Source organism: Antechinus flavipes, chromosome 2 (assembly GCF_016432865.1).
Source record: "Antechinus flavipes isolate AdamAnt ecotype Samford, QLD, Australia chromosome 2, AdamAnt_v2, whole genome shotgun sequence".
NCBI classification, from domain to species: Eukaryota; Metazoa; Chordata; class Mammalia; order Dasyuromorphia; family Dasyuridae; genus Antechinus; species Antechinus flavipes.
In genome coordinates this window covers 146,959,306-146,976,755 of record NC_067399.1, presented here as the reverse complement: position 1 = coordinate 146,976,755, position 17,450 = coordinate 146,959,306, and the positions used below count along the sequence as shown (strand labels likewise).

At 39.8% G+C, this 17,450-nt stretch overlaps 1 protein-coding gene across 1 annotated transcript in view; it reads right to left on the bottom strand.

Moving 5' to 3' along the window:
- LOC127548365 (serine/threonine-protein kinase 10-like) overlaps nt 1-17,450 on the bottom strand; it is a 64,911-nt gene that overhangs the window by 21,518 nt on the left and 25,943 nt on the right. Inside the window, exons 2-8 of the mRNA XM_051975755.1 lie at nt 16,148-16,312; nt 15,149-15,197; nt 14,503-14,652; nt 9,934-10,006; nt 8,589-8,783; nt 5,909-5,990; nt 3,727-3,837 (exon numbers count right to left, since the gene is read on the bottom strand). Coding sequence (XP_051831715.1) covers nt 3,727-3,837; nt 5,909-5,990; nt 8,589-8,783; nt 9,934-10,006; nt 14,503-14,652; nt 15,149-15,197; nt 16,148-16,312 — 825 coding nt within the window. The remainder of the gene's footprint in view (nt 1-3,726; nt 3,838-5,908; nt 5,991-8,588; nt 8,784-9,933; nt 10,007-14,502; nt 14,653-15,148; nt 15,198-16,147; nt 16,313-17,450) is intronic.

The window sequence follows — 17,450 nt, the reverse complement described above, 5'->3', positions numbered from 1 at the left end:
CACAGAGGGAGACAGAGTGACAGAGATAGACAGAGATAGAGAGAAGCAGACAGATCAGATAATCAGAAAAACAGAGAGAAGAACCAGTCACATCTAACCTATCCCAAAGCAGGAGTGCCTCTCTGTCATGTGATGAGCTTGTGTTTGTTAGAAGTTTAGACAAAGAATAATGGATGCTCATAGCATCTGGCTTTGGTTCATTTGTTGCTGCCCATCTGAGCTAAGGCCAGAAGGAAGTTTAAGACAGTGGAAGACTGAATTGAGAGGGAGAAGACTCAGTTTGAATTCCAACTGCCATGGATTAGCTATGGGATCTTGGATAAGGCCCTTGGTCTCTCCCTGGGCCTCAGTTTCTCTATCTGTAAAATGAAAGACTAGGACTAGATGGTTTTTGAGGTTTCCTTCCTGTTCTAGAGCTACAATTCTGGGGCCTCCAAGGTCCCTTCCAGCCTGGTCTAATGCTCCTTTGTAGCATGGAGGTGAGGGTATCTTTTGCCCCCAGCTCGCCATGTTGTATATTCTTGGAGTCTATGCAGGTAGACTGCTATCTCTGGCAGTCTCTAGATCTAGAACATCTTTGAGCAAGACTTAGAACAGAACCTGATCTCTCATCTGAGGACTGGTTGACTTAGAAGAGCCATGCAGGATAACCATGAAGTGATACGTTTTCCTAGCTTCAGCAAGCCAAGAAACTAAAGGTGAGGAGAGATTGTGACGGGCAGCTTGTGTGTAAGTGTGTGCTCATCCTGCAGATCTTTGAAATTAGACAAGTGTCATCCAGTGTTTAGCAGAGTTGTCTCTAGGAGGCAAGAAGTCTCCAAAGGAAATTGAATCCCATTAGGTAAACACTTTGTTCACTGCCAGCCTCTGCAGCCTGAGCATGGCTTGAGTAATCCAGCCCTGTTAGCCAGTCAAGCTATATTAGTTCTACCAGTCAGTGGGAAATCTTATCCTCAGCCAGGAATCTCGAACTGGATGACATGTCCATGGAAAGTCATAAAACTACACTCATCTAGCAATCAGAACCTCGAGTCCCAGTTACACTAGAATTGGTGCCTCTGCCCCCGGATAAACTATGTAAACTTAGACAAGTCAGTTTGAGACTCAGTTTCCTCATCTGTAAAGTCTGGATTCGACTAGATGATATATTGGGACAAAGTCAATGCCTGAGAAGTGTTTTTTCGTTCTTTCCAACTCCAACATGTTATTATCGTATTTTAGAAAATTCATGTTTACAGAATGTTATTACTGGAAGGGACCTTGGAGATCATTTAGTCTAATGCCCTCATTTTTACTGATGGAGGCACTGGGGATTAAAGAACTACAAGGGACTTTATCCAGTCATTTAAAAGAGATCCTGGAGATTATGAATCTAATCCCTTCCTCCTCTGAATCCTCCCAGGGTATTTTAGAGTTTACTGGCTAGATCTCTTTCTTAAGTAAACCAAAAGGCCTTAAATCAAACCATTCTGATTCTAATTGGCCACCAATAGGTCCTAGGCCAAGCTACATTTGGTCACTGTCTGGGTCTTGATTGATTCAGATTGAATGTAAACAGCAGTCATTTCTGCTTTGGCCAGAAACTCTGAGAATCTTCCCCTCCCACATTAATTCATTTATTCATTTATATTTTTTGGGACTGGGTGAAAGAGGGGATTCTTTGCCTTAGTTGCTACTTAGCCTTAATTGAGCATTGCTTCAGTAAGCTGAGCCTTGTTGAAGACCTTAGCTTAAAATGGCCAAAGTCTCTCACTGCATCCAGGACCATCTCTGATTGTCCTGACCTGTATCCAGACACTGGACCCAGTGGACTTTGGAGGGGAAAGAGAGGCAGGTGACCTTGCCCAGCCCCCCCTCACTGAAATCCAATTCACTTGCATGTCACGGCATCACTATCCTGATGTCATGGTCCCCTTCGAGAACAAACGGCAACTGATCCAAAGACTGAGCCTCAATGGCAAGAAATGACTTGATCACATGGCTAGGAAGTAACCCAGCTGGCACTAAGGTGTCTTAGAATGAGCTATGAATTTGGAGTTGGAATACTTAGGTCCAAATGTCAGTTCCATCACTGAAGTGACCAAAATCACTTCACCTTTATCTGTAGGCAACTGGCAGCCTAATTAATAGAGTTCTGGATTCTAGATCAGAAAAAAATGTATTCAAATCTGGCCTGAGACTCTTACTAACTGTATGATTCTGGGCAAGTCACTTAACTCCTGTTTGCCTCAGATTTCCCAATTGTAAAATGATAGAAAAACAGCCTCTGTCTCTCAGAGTTCTTGTGAGGGTCAAATCAGATAATATTTATCAAAGTGCTCAGCAGAATGTCTAGCACATAATGCTGATTAAATGTCTCTTTTCTCCCCCTGTTCTGGTGAGAGGCACCAAAGAGTTGAAAAAGCATGAGATTTAGGAACTGAATTTGAATCCTCACTCTATTCCTTATTAATTGTATGGCCTTGGACAAGTGATTTTCTTTCTGGGAGATTAATTTGCCTTCTCTGTAAAATCAGGGAGTTGGTCTAAGGGCTAACTAAGATAGTAGAGAAAGACATTTTTGTTGTTGTTTAGTCATTTCCAGTTATGTCTGATTCTTCATGACCCCATTTGGGGTTTTCTTGGCAAAAATACTGGAGTGGTTTGACATTTCCTTCTCCAGCTCATTTTATAGAGGAGAAATCTGAGTGAAAGAGAAGTCAGTCCAATTAATTCCTTGTCTTATGGATCCTGCATCCAGCGTACTGGCCCTTGAACAACTTCTGGAAAGCATGGTAATTATGACTAATAATACCAACTCATATTTTATGATGCAGTAATATTAACAGAACAATTTTTTTTCACAGTGGTCATGTAAAAAAATTTTATTTTTTATATTGGATTTCATTTGTTTTATTGTTTCAATGTTTCAAAAACCATGTTTCAATGGTTTCATTGGTGGAGAACAGATGCAGTCAGTCCACACCACTTCCAAGTGCAGTCTGACCTAGATAAAAATGTAATTGGAAAAATAGCTAACAAAATAAATAAAAATACAATAAAACATGGGTAATATTAATACGTAGTTTTAAAAGTCAATATACAGTCCCCAAGGACTATAATATATGGTTTAGTGGCCCCTATTTCTACTTGAATTTGACATAACTGGTGTAGAGAACCCTGGAGGAGGGAATATTCTCTTTACAAATGCACCAATGTAGATTGAGACCTGTTTGCTTGGCAACTTTTAGTCCTAGATATTTGCCCAGGGACTTGCAACCAGTATGTGTGTCCTCCAAGAGGAGGTTCTTGAACCCAGAACGAAATCTAATACTTCATTTTGAATCTGATTATAATGCTCTTACCAGGGCAGAGTACAACTGGGCTGTACCTCCTTTAAACAATTTTAGCCCAAGATCCACTGGCTCTCTTATGTTCAAGTCTACTGGACACTTTTTGTCTACAGACCTCTATCTTCCATCTTTTATTATGCTAATGCTTCTGAGAGAACCTGGTTTAAAAAAAATAGCATTTTCAAGGTTCATTGAGGCTCTGCTATCTCTATTATTCATGCTCCAGCGGCTAGAGTACCAAACTGGATTGTTTCCAAGGGGAAGGATCCAAGAGAATCATGGGTTCCCTAGATAAACTGAAGTGTCCTTGGCCTTGCAGTCCCCAGGGAAATCAATCCAGAGGAAGGAGCAATTCAGCTAAAAGTCATACAGATGCCATTCAGCTGTAGCTTACCGAAAAGGAGGCTATTTCTTCTTCCTCAAACTCCTCCAGAACTTCTGCCTTAGCTTCTGCAATCAGCTCCCGTAGAGGTCCGCTGTCTTCCACCTCTGACACAAAAGGATGCTAGGAAGGAGAAGGAATAAAGGGGAAATTTGGAACTGGCTTCTTCTCCAGCAAAAAGGGGAAGGTGCAAAAGGATCCCTCTATGTTAGCCACAAAAGGCAATGATTTCCAGCAGACTAGAAGGTTACCTCTTTCTTTGGTGGGTTATCTCTCTGCTCATGCACATAAAGGTTTTTTGGATAGAATTTATGGCTATAAAGGGAAATAGAGGAGGAGGCTGGCAGGAACTGTAGCCTTGGTTGGGACAGGCATTAATTCTTCCTTCTTTCCATTACCTTTTGCATTTCCTTTCCACTTAAACCAGAAATGAACTGAGTCACTGATCTTTAGTAAGTGTGGAGTTTCATTTTAGAGGATTAGCTGATTTATTTTAGGAACCACTAAATGCAGTATTTGATGCTGCCTATGAGGTTGCTGGAGGCAGCTAGTTGGGCAATGAATAGAAAGTTGGACCTGAAGTCAGGCACACTCATCTGCATGAGTTCAAATCTGCCCTTAGAAACTTATTAGTTGTGTGATCTTGGGCAAATTACTTAACCCTGTTTGCCTCAGTTTCCTTATCTGTGAGCTGGAAAAGTGATGATAAATCATCCCAATATCTTTGCCAAGAAAACTCTAAATGGGGTCAAGAAGAGTCAGCTATAACTGAAAAATGACTGAACAGCAAAAGGAGTTTACTGGCAATACTTTGATATCTGAGGAGCAGGATAGGTTGGGCAATAATTAGAAACTGCACAAAGTCAGTTACTGATACCATGACTTCTTACAATTTTTGGTATGTATGTCATTTCAACTTCTGGACAGTCTTCTAGTCTTACCAAGTTTTCCTGGGCATAAGCTACAGCAAAACCTGGTTCATAGGACTCCTGAGTCTTAATACAGAAGGAATACAAGCCTGGATTTCTAAAAAGGCTCTGAAACAAGAGAGAAATGATGAGACAGCAGCTAAGATCTGTATCATGGTCGGATAATAAAATGGTTGTACTAGGATGGGGTAGGTTGGAGAAATGCCCTTTATACCTATTCCATAGTTCCTATTTAGAACTAGTTCTTTGTGACAAAAAATGTTTGCCTCAGTTTCAATGAGTAATGAAGGAAGAATCACAAAAAAAGACACTAAAAGGATCCTTTGGCACCAACCCTTTTCTTTTCATGATTATTATTATTATTATAGTTTTTTATTTACAAAATCCATGCATGGGTAATTTTTCAACATTGACCCTTGCAAAACCTTGTTCCAAATTTTCCCCTCCTTCCCTCCATCCCCTTCTCTAGATGGAAGGTAGTCTAATACATGTTAAATATGTTAAAATATATGTTAAATCCAATATGTGTATACATATTTATACAGTTATCTTGCTGCACAAGAAAAATCGGATCTAGAAAGAAAGAAAAAAACCTGAGAAGAAAAACAAAAAATACAAGCAAATAATAACAGAAGAGTGAAAATGCTATGTTGTGGTCCACACTCATTTCCCATAGTTCTCTCTCTGGGTATATAGATAACTCTCTAAGTCATTACTGAACAACTGGAACTGCACAAACCCTTTTCAAAGGCCTTTTGAAAGACAGAAAAATTACATATATTTATTCCAAATCATGTTAGTTCATGTAGTTAGAGTACTTTAAAATTTTATATAGCCTTTCAACAAGTCCTTGAAATAGAGCAAGCCTTATTGTTCCCATTTTATGGCTAAAGAAACTGAAGCTGAGAAAGGAGTAGTGATTTTTCTAATCACTTACTGCTTACGTAACCAGGCATGAAGGACAGGTAGTTAAATGTTTGGCAAGGGGAGATGGAGGGTCATGTGTGAGGATATTCTGAGGGCTGTCTTCCTCGATGAGGGTCTAGGACTATTTCTTTTTTGCCTTTGTATTCCTAGCACTTGGCCCATTAAACTTTTAACAAACGGTTGTTAATTGACTGATTTATTCTCAGACTCCCCTTCCTCGTTGGGGATCATTTGGGTCAAACACTGATACTCCAGCATGGTGGTCATTTGAACAGAAGACAGTGGAAGGTGGTAGAGATATCGAGATACAAGTCACACCTTGGAGATGGGCTGCTTACCTGCAGGAGCTGACAGGCAGACCATCGCATCTCAGGATCCCTCTCCAAGGATTTCCTCAGGAAGTCTTTAAACTCTTCTGACCTAAAAGGAATGTCCAAGAAACTGCTCCCTTAACGCTTAACCTTGTGGCTGACATTCAGGGTCATCCCTAACAACTCTCCTCGACCTTTGATGTCCATGGAAAGGCCACGTTAGAGACTTCTTCACTCTCACAAAAGCCTTTGCTTCCTTCTTTGAAAGTGGAGGGGACAATCAGGAAGTAGAGAGGGTTAAAGACGAATGTTTAAATGATGAAAGGTCTCACGTAATCCCCGTGCAGCACTAGGTGGTATATTGGATGGAGTACTGTACTGGAGGTGGGGAAGATGATCTCAAATCCTGCCTCATTCATTTGTTAGCAGATGACCTTGGTCATTTAGCCACTCTTGGGTCAGTTTTCTCATCTGTAAAATGGGTTTAATAATAGTGCTTACCCCACATATTGTTGTGTTCAAATGAGATAACAGATGGAAAGAATTTAGCAAATCTTAAAGCAGCATATTAATATTAGCTATTATTATCAATAACTTCTTTCCAAGAAAAAAAAGCATTAGAAATGGAATATATGTATATATTAATAAGAGCTAACATTTATTTAGTGCTTACCAGGAGATGTTGATGTATTAATAATTGTTAACATTTATGTAACATGTGCCAGGAAATGTGCTAAGCATTTTACACTTATATGCCATTTGATCAACATCCCAATTTTACAGATGAGAAAACTGAGGCAAATAGAGGTTGTGAACTACTAAGGATGACATATCTATGAAGTGTCTGAGGCTGGATTTGAACCAGATCTTCCTGATTCTAGATACAGTGTTCTCTCTACTGTGTCACCCAGCTGCTTAGTATATTGATCTCTAGATAATGATAAAAGGGAGAGAAGTGGGTCTCACGAGAAGAGGTGCTGTGTGTTTTATGTCATCTAGTTGTCTCTGGTACATGGGATAGAGACTTGTACAGAGTTGGAATTTTAGAAATTTTGTTATTTCATCTACATTCCACATATACTTGTATGTCTACATGTTGTCTCTCCTGATGGACTATAAGCTCTTTGAGGGCAGGGATAGTTTCTTTTTGTCCTTATATCTCTAACACAGATACCAAGTGCTTAATACACACTTATTATTCACTTTCTTCTCTCACTTTTTAAATTTGAGTCATTGTACAAAATGACTAATATGGAAATGTTTTATATGATTGCATGCTTATAAACTATATTAGATTACTTACCATCTTAGGGAGGGGGAAAGGAGAAAGGGAGGGATAGAATTTGAAACTCAAAACTTTTTTTTAAGTTTAAAATTTTGTTTTAACATGTTATTGGGAAAAACTATTAAGAAAAATAAATATTTGTTGCTTTACTGAATTGAACTGTTGAATTAAAGTGATATGTTTTTTGCTCTGAGACCAAAGTCTCAGTTCTCAGTCTTACTCTTCTAAGGATTAAGAGTTTCAGACTCAGTCCCCTGGAAGGGGGAAAATCTATGAAAATCCTTTAAGTGAACTTTTATTTTTAATAGTGAATACTGCGAAGAATATGTTTTGGGAGAAAAGACAGGGAACAGTATCCTAAACCAATCCAAATGCCATCTTTAAGAAAAAATTTTCCCCTGAAAACACCAGCAGGTTCCACTTTGGACCTTACACAGCACTTTGCTGGATATGTGCAACATTTCCCTAATAGGTCTGAGGGCAATATCAATCATATTTCTTCATTAGCCCATCATCCCTGATTCACATACTCGTCTACTTACAATAATTTGCATCCAGTAAGCTTCTAAGGCCCATAGGATATCTTGAAATAGAACGGAAGAATTGAACTTGAGATAGAACAGAACTTAGATATTTCCTACTTTTTGGCCTTTTAGAAAAGGAAACCCGTTTCTAAAGAGGAAAAGTCAATTGCTCCAGCTCCCTCCAAGCTGGAATTAAAATGCAGATTTTTTGATCCCAAATCCAATAAACCATTGCTGACTTAAATCAAAAGAAATTGACAGGAAGGAGAAAAATCTTTTAGACCTTTATTTTCATTCTAAGCCTAGTGAAACTACAAGGACAGCAATAAAGGTCCATGGTCCAGACCAGGGATCCTAGATCAGCAGCAGCACCAAGGGAGGAAGATAAAGATTTGCCTTCATGGAAGAACAATCACAAAAGCCTTCCCAAGGATTTGTTTTTTCAGTCAGTGAACAAATAGTGAATTCCTGTCCTCTTTACTGTTTATGTCCTTGAGAACTGAGTAAACTGGGAGAGGATCAGTTGGGCAATCTGTAACTTAGAGATGCCTCCTTCCCACGTCACTGGTTGTACCCTCTACTGCTACAGGTTTGGTCTACAGTCACTTCCTTCCCCTCTAAATTCTTTTGGATCCTGAAATCCTGTCCCTAAATCTTGATAATCCTGGTTAGGTCCCTGCTGAATGATGCAAAATCTCCGGGACACTATGTCACCATGACTGCTTGCCACCAGCTGCCCACCGCTCCTTTTTCTGCCTGACTGCCTCCATCCTCCCCTGTGCTTGATACTGGCACCTCCCCTGGGTCTATTAGTTCCCTAGGTTCTGACTGTTTCCAATCTGGCCTGCTTTTTCCTCGGCACTGCTCCAGTTATAATGAAAGAGAGGAGAGCACTTGCCATTGCTGAGGGTAGCGCAGAGTGGGTGGTGGGGACTTGTGGATCTTTAGCAGCACCCGCATGGGGTTCAGCTCATGATGGGGAGGTTCCATTTCAGCCATCTCTATCAGTGTGATCCCCAAGGACCAGATGTCAGCCTTGTAGTCATAGGGAGCCTCCTTGGACGTCTCACACTGGATGACTTCTGGTGCCATCCTGTAGCCAGAAGCACAGATTCATCATTAGTGTCCATCTTGGTTCCCTGAACGACCCCCTCTTTCTGCCCTTAAGTTACCAAGAAAAGAGGAACCAAAAGGCTAAAACTGGGGGTGTGGTAGTCAGTAGACTAATATTTTGGAATGTCCCATCCCTCTTAATAGTCTTTCCTGGAGGTCCCTAAGGAAAGCCTGATTTTTCAGGGGCAGGCTGGGGGAAACAAGCAAGGGAAGAAAGCTTTAAGATAATTGATATTAAACAGGAAGGGACATGATAAATTTTTTAGTCCAATCCTTGCCAGAAAGAAAATTGAGATCCGGGAAAAATAATTCACCCAAAGGCCACACAGGGTTTGGACCCAAGTCCTCTGACTCCCAGTGTTCTCTCTTGCACCTCTATTTCTTTGCACCTAATATTCAAAGCAGGAAACTGAGAAGCCACCTTAAAATAAAATTTCCCCAAAGGGAAATTAACTGAATGACCAAGAAAAAGGGTAGAAAAACACGCCTCCCTCTTTCTCCTTTTTGAAGAGGTAGGGGACTAAAGGTGAAGAATATCATATGCACATTGTCAGACACAGTGGAGGTGGTCACTGGTTTGTCACATGAGCAAAGATTTAATAAGACAGAGGGAAGGGGTGGGCAATATCTGGAAATGAGTATTATTGTCAAAATGTATCAGTATATTAAAAAAGAATATTGTTTACAGGATAGGAGACATGGAGAAGGAGTTTTGTGAGATGAACTGTGGTCTCTTCAATAGTTATTATGTATATACTCCATGGCTTTCTGCTAAATCTCCTATTCTTGAAACCAGCCATCTCGCTTTTTTTCTTGATTTCCCACCTAGCCTTTGGATTTGGCTGTAACATAAACTTCCCTCAACAAACTGTACATCTTTTCAGATTACATTACTTGGGCCATGCCCATCTCTTACCCAGGAGGACCCTTAATCACTCCAAGTATCTGTTCTATCCCCTTCCTCCCTAAGAGGCCAGAATCCAAAGGCTAGAGCCAGTGGACACCTCTGTGTTCTAAATATTGACGCCCAAAGCTCAGCCAATCTCCCATCTCACCCCATCCCTGAGTAGGAGCCATGAGCTCCCTTGGAAGTTGGACACTTTGTCCAGCCCCTGGGCCCCTAGCTGTACCAGTATGGTGTCCCGATGAAGGAAGCTCTTCGCTGTAAGGTGCGGGAATTCTTGGCTGACACTCCAAAATCAGCTGTTTTAAGGAAAGAGATGGAGGAGGTGAAGTGAGGGATAGAAAACAGAGATTTTCTTTGTTCCTCCCAACTCCCATAGGATGAGTCTTTAAATACCTTTGATTATTTACTCACAAATTTATTTCTTTGCTTGCAAATCTACAGGCCTTTGTACTTTCCTATTTCTCTTCAACAATTAAACACTTGTTGAATACTTACTTTGTTCGACCTATGCAAGGTATCCTACTAAATATAGGAAAAAGGACATGGTCCCTTTCCTTAAGGTACTTACAGAGGTCTGACTGTATTGGGAACAATTGCAGGTTTTAAGGTAGGAAATAACTGAGCCAGAATTCTTTCCTTGAAAGAATATTTCATCATGTTTGAGGCATGGATTAGAGTGGGGAGAAAAAGGAGCTAAGGAGAAGAGCACTTAGTAGTCTACTACAATATTCTAGGCAAGAGATGATATCAAATCAAACTAAGACAGCAGCATTTTAGTGGAAAGCAAGGGATAGATAATAGAAGATGGTGGAAATAGAATCAATGGGATTTGGCAGCTCATTGTTAGGTGAGGAAAGTAGAAGTGAGGAAGAGGAAAGAGACGAGGATGATTCCAAAGTATTAAATCAGAGTCATTGGGAGGATAATGATTCTCAGTAGAAATGGAGAATTTTGGAGGAAATATAGATTCTATAGGGGAAGGTGATGAATTTAATTGTGGACATGTGGAGCTTAAAGTGACAGTTGTACATTTCAAAGGAGATTGCCAGAAATGTAGACCTGAAACCAAATGAGAAATCAGGTTTGGATATGTCAATTTGGGAGTCATCTATATAGAGAGGATAATTGGGGCCAAAGAAGGGATTAAAATTACTAAAGAAAAGATTTTAGAGTGAGAAGAAAAGACATAACATGTATTTCATCTCCATTAGAAAAAGAAAATGGTACAGCAAGGGAAATTTTAAAAGAATGGACCATAAGTTGGAGGAAAATGACAAAAATGCAGGGGAAAAGAAAGTATCAAGAAAACAGGTGGTTGTAATGGCAAATATTGCAAAAATGAGCATGGAATTGGGGACTTGAGAAGAATTTGAGAGGGAACTAATCATAGATAAATGAAAGGATAATATTTCAAAGATAAGAGCCTACTTTAAATTTGATGGCATGGATTTGTATTGGACCCAATTAAGAGAGAGTATCAAGAAAACAAGGTAGTTAATAATGTCAAGTGTTGCAGAAAGTTCAAGGAAGATGAGAATTGAGAAAAGACCATTGGGTCATGCAATCGAGAGGCCATTGGTATTTTTTGAAATGGCAGTTTCATTAGTGTAGTAGAGACAAAAAGGTCAGAATTCAGGAGCTGAGGAGTGAGGGAGTGAGGAGATATAGCAAATGTAGATCATACCACCTAAAAGTTTAGCAATGAACAGGAAGAGAGATAAAAGCATTGCTTAATCCTAAATCAAGAGAAGAGTGTTTGTTTTTTTTAAGGAACATTTTGTAGGCAGAGAAGGAATTAGTAGAGTGGGAAAAATTGAAGATGAGATAGGAAACAATTGATAGGGAAAGGTCTCAAAATATCTGAAAAGCTTATTAGAAGAGAAAGTTAATAATGTTGGCAAAGAGGAATTCTACTTCCTTTGATGCTAATGGAAGGACAGAGATAATGTGTGAGAATGAATGGAGTTTATGAGGTGTAGTGTAGAAGAGATAGGAAATCTCAGAACCAATGGTTCCTTCTCAGTAAAGAAGACAAAAATAATATTTGTTGAAGAAAATGAATGTGAGTAGAATTGGGGACTTTAGAAGGAAGGGTCTGAACAGTTACCATGGGACATTTGAGAGGGAACTAATCATAGATAAATGAAAAGGATGATATTTCAAAGGAAAGAGTCTAGTTAAAGTTTGAGGGCATGGATTTATGTTGGACCCAATTATAATCTCTCTAATTCTAAAGAGGGAGATCTTGAGGGTTTTTTTTTCCTTGAGAAGTAATGTGACAGGGTCCTGGGCTGAGCCTAAGAGGATGTGGTTTTAATGAGAGGCTCGAAGAAGGATGAAAAGGTTTGGAATAATCTCTTTGGTAAGAGGGATAGTGAAATGATTAGGAAGTGCATAAGGATTGCTTTGCTGTAGTGAAGGCCCATTGAGACTAAGTAACATAAATTTGTAGTGAGTCTAGTGAATAAACAGTCCTGGGAATCATTTATCTCCTTGACTGGCCACATTTAGTTAGTGACTAAGCCCACTCCTACCTTAGTTTAGACACTTATTATCTGCTATATGACCTTATTGCAATGTTCTCCCTGTCTCTGGTCTCTCTTTCAACCTGCAGGTACTGTTAAATACATTTATTAAAACACTATTTTGATTTTGCCATTCCTATCTCTTAAAAAAATCCAAAAACTTATAGGACAAAATCCAAACTCCTTCTCTGGGCAATCAACATCTTTCCTAAAGGGTCTGAACAGTTACTATGGGACATTTGAGAGGGGAACTAATCATAGATAAATGAAAAGGATGATATTTCAAAGGAAAGAGCCTAAAGTTTGAGGGCATGGATTTGTGTTGGACCCAATTATAATCTCTCTAATTCTAAAAAGGGAGATCTTGAGTTTTTTTTTTTTCCTTGAGAAGTAATGAGACCGGGTCCTGGGCTGTGACTCTTCCTTTTGAGATCCCCTGTGCTTCAGCCCAAAGCACACTGAGATGAAGGATCTTGCCTAAAGTCAGCCAAACTGGGGTTCTTTCATTCCCCCATGAGGGATCTCAGGGTGCTCCAGAGGGGCCTATACCTTCACAGCAGTCACCTTGAGACTAATGTTTCTAGGCCAGGTGTGGGGCAGAATGAGAGCGTCTCCTGATGGCTCATAAGGACCAGGATGATGTCATCTGCCTGGGCAGCTGTGTTGACCGTCACTAGTCTGTGTGGGGATTATCTCTGTCTGAGGGATGGGGCCTGGCTTGTGAGCAGTGAGTGGATCCTAGAATGCAGGGGAGTAACATGGAAAGTTTTTGTATGAGTCAGTCAGTAGGAATGAGATTTCCTAATGAAGATGATTGAGCTTGAACCAGGGAGTGGGTTTAATGGTCTGAGAAGAGAATAGAGAGAAGGAAGGGGAAATCGGTACTTCGTGGCATCAGAGAAGACTTTTCACTCCCTTATATCAACCAAACATTGCTTTGTTTTGGTCCCTTATCAGCAGGAAGGTATATTTGGGAAGATATGCACAATAAAGAGTAGCACACATGGAGGGGACTAGATATTTGTTGAGTGGGGGATGGTGACAGGAGTGTGTATACGTGTGAAATTCACAAACATATAAAGGATCTATGATTCTGTCACATTTTGGGGACATTTTAGATTTGGGTCCTCCCTCTACAATCACAGATTGTATCCCATTTGTGATTTAGCTGGGCAGTTAGATAGTTCAGTAGATAATAAGTATCAGCCTTTGTAGTCAAATCCTGTCTTAGGATAACTAGATATTTGGCACTAGGCAAATCACTTAATCCTTTGGTGTCAGTTTTCCCCATCTGTGAAATGAGGATAATAATAGTGCCTAAAAGTGTTATGAGAAACAAATGAGATAACATGTGTAAAGAAAGCACTTTGCAAATCTTAAGGTAACATATAAATGTTGCCTATATAGCTAGTAGTAGTAGTACAATAGTAACTTAATCTTGGTGATTAAGGTTACTCTCTGAGGTAGATGAGGTTAAGTGATGTGCCCAGTGTCACACAACTAATAAGTGTTAGAGATAAAATTTGAAGCCAGGTATTGTTCACTGCAGTATTAGAGCTCTCACCTGCTATCCATCTCATTTTCTGTTATGGTTATATGCAGAGTACTAGGCTAGGAATAAGGACTGGATCTAGTTTAGTTTAATTGGCATGGGGACCTCACAGGAGGAAACTCTCTTTACCAATTCAGATTAGCACCTTTTATGGGCAAGAAACAATTATTTAAGGGATGGAAAAAGATTCAAACTGGAATTAGACTTGTTAGTCAATTATCATACAGTACCAACTGCCATAGTAGAAAATGTATTAGTTCTGAAATCAGGTTCATATCTCACTTCTGATATTTACTAGATACACAATCATAGGCAAGTCACATTGCCTAATTGCTTAGATGTTCAAATTATGTAATTGCATATTTAGTACTTTGAACACCTTAAAATGTGGCAACTACTATCATCATCATCATTACTATTATTGTGAGGTAGTTCAAGAGTTATGTAAGCATGTTGGGGGACGGGGTTGAAAGGCTTTTATAAGAAAAATATTGGGTGATGTGAAGATTTATATTGTGGATTTGCAATGTGTGGTGTACTGGAAGTTAATGTAAAGGCACATGGGTACACTTTTGTAGCAAGATCTAAGAGACAGATATCTTGGCCAGTTGGGGAGTGGGGAAATGGTCCAGGAATTGATATTGTTAGAAAGGTTTATGAGGGAGCAGGAAGTGTTGGGGGAGGATTTGGGGAGATGGTTCAGGATTTTACTCACCAAGTTTGACATAGCCTTCAGAAGAAAGCAGGACATTCCCAGCCTTGAGGTCCCGATGGATGATCCTAGATCCATGCAGGTATTCCAAAGCCTGCAACATCTGCTTGCAGACCACTTGGATCTGTACCTCTGTCAGCCCTTTCTCTAGCTCTGCAAGGAGGAAAGAGAAAATGAGATCTTGGACTCAGTACTGGAAGTTCCAATCATCATCATCATCATCATCATCATCATCATCATCATCAACAACAACATCATTCTTAATGCCAGGATTTATAGTGTCCCACAAGCATTTGGCCCCATTCTGTAGAGTGCTTTAAGGTTTGCTAAGTCCTTTACATGTGATATCTTATTTATTATTATGTCTAGTTCACAGATAAGGAAACTGAGGCTAACAGGTTAAATTGCTTGCCTAGGGTGACATAGTTAATAAGCATCCAAAGCAGGATTCAAGCAGATCTTCTTGATTCCAAGGCAATGGGGAGTGTAGAAGATCCAGAGACCCTATTTCATAGCTTGGGTCTTAGCTTTCACTTCTGTGTAATGGGGACGAAATACTTGGGTAAGATGTGATATCTTTGAAGGGCTACATTCTCAGAATTGTGGAAACTAGTATCTAATTTAGTGGTAGTCTCCTTATTATACTTACCCAGAATGATGGCATCCACAGCACCCCCAGGGCAAAACTCAATAAGGATCTGAGGACCAGAGATGAGGAAGAGTCAAATGTCTTATGAGAATCTGTCTGAAGCTATGTCTTGCACCCCAGCATATACCTGATGTATATATTTCTATGTCCCTCTTACATGTATATACGTCACCCCCCCGCTCCCCCACATACATATATATCAATCAGAGGACTTGTACTTGAATCCCATCTCTGCTGTCTACTTCTGTACAATGAGGACATCAGACACTGGTCTCTCTATGTTCCCTCCCAGCTCTAAATCAATAGTCCTATGACCCATCCACATGTATCCACTCTTCAAATACATTTTGAAATTTTGAATTTTGAAATACATCCACGTATATGTGGTACTTATGTTGCAATACTGCAATCCATTAACCAGACAGCGTCAAGTTGTTGCAGGAGGCTCAGAGAATAGCCAGCAAGTATGAGAGACTCTGGGGGTATTTCTGACTCCAAGTTCAGCACTTTCTATATTATTCATAGTGCTTCTCCCCACTAGTGAATGATCCACCAAAGACTTAAGTGTCTACTTTGTGCCGAGTCCTGTCAGATTGTTGGGGAGATAGAAGGTGTACAAAAGGTGACTGTCTTCAAGAAGGTCAAGTTCAGAAGGTGGAAAGAACATTGGACTTGGGGGGAGGAAGGGGGAGTGTCAGAAGTTTGAGTCCTGGCTCTTCTAGCTATGTGACTGTGGGAAGGAGAAGGTAATAAGCATTTATTGTGTACCAGTCACTGTGTTAAGTGTCTCTTTTTTTAAACAAATGTTATCTCATGGGATCCTTACAACAACCCTGTGAAGAGAGAATGGACATCATATCATCCTCTACACAGCAAAGGCAGGGACAGAATCGAATGCCCCCATTTACCTGACTTCAAACTAAGTATTAGGAACGATAGAGATGCTCTGAGGATCTCCATCAGTGCATGGGTTAGTACTTAATAGCCCCACCAACTTACCCAAAGTTTGCCCTCCCAATAGAGGGCATCCAGTAGTTGGACAATGTGTGGATGGTCACAGCTAGCCAAGATATCAATTTCCATTATGTAATCCTCCAGCTCTTCCTCACTTTGAACCTCAATCAATTTGGCTGCAGCCAAGACCCCGGTCTCCTTATTCTGAGCCTGGAAGATACAGACACAAATGATCCTTCTTGAGTCAGTTACTACCTTCCCTAACTTTCCCATGACCCCTTTACAAGAGGAATAGAAGGATCCAGGGTTCTATTGATTTATAAGTTCCAACAGGAACCAAGGCCATGCTTTATTCAGTAGTTATCTCACGAAGAAGTGAGCTTTTGCTTACCAGAGATCTTCAAGTAGAAGCTGGTTGACCATGTATCAGGGATGATGCAGAGGAGATTCAAGCTTGAGGGAAGAAGTGGATTGGATGGGCAACTCTAAGAAATCTAGGATTTCTAATTCTTAAATTATCCCTATCTAATCACATTTCTAATTCTAACTCTATCTCTATATCTAGTGCAATGTATTGTCCCAAAAATCTTAGTGTGATTTAAAGCTTTAACAACGAGCTCAAGATTAGACTAAGATTTGTGTGTGTGTGTATGAATGAATGAATAAGTGATTTCCTGGCAATTCTATGAACTTACTAGAAGGCCTTGACTGTGAGTCTTGGCATCTTTCTTCAACCAATGAATCAGTAAACATTTATTATGTTATTATATACATATATATAATGTTTACTCTATAATTGGCAAGTGCTAAGAACTTTTCTTTCATGATATGAAGGGGAAATGGAGAAAACTTTCCATTCTCTTTCAGTACCCTTTACCTTCAGGTAAACCCTTTCACAAATTCATCCATTTGTTAAATATTTATTAAAAGCTTACTAAATGCTGTTTCTCTGGATGTTGTTGCTGAGTCTAAATTGTCCAGCCTCTTTCTTCTAACCTATATCGTCTCTAGCCTATTTGTCTACTCTTCCTGGCTATCACCGCAGATTCCAGAGCTTTCACATTTTTTCCCCACCTTCTTTTATCCAAACTTTTTTCTTCCTTCAAGCTTGCTATATAGTTCCCAAATAATCCCATAAGGAATGACACCATTTTTTTCCCCTTTTGGTCTGATTTTTTTCTTATACAAATGACAAATGTAGAAATGCATCTAAAAAGACTGCACATATATAACCTATATCACATTCTTTGCTGCCTTGGGCTAGGGGAGGTAAAGGAAGGAGGGAGAAAAATCTGAAACACAAAGTCTTACAAAAATGAATGTTGAAAACTATCTTTATATGTATTTG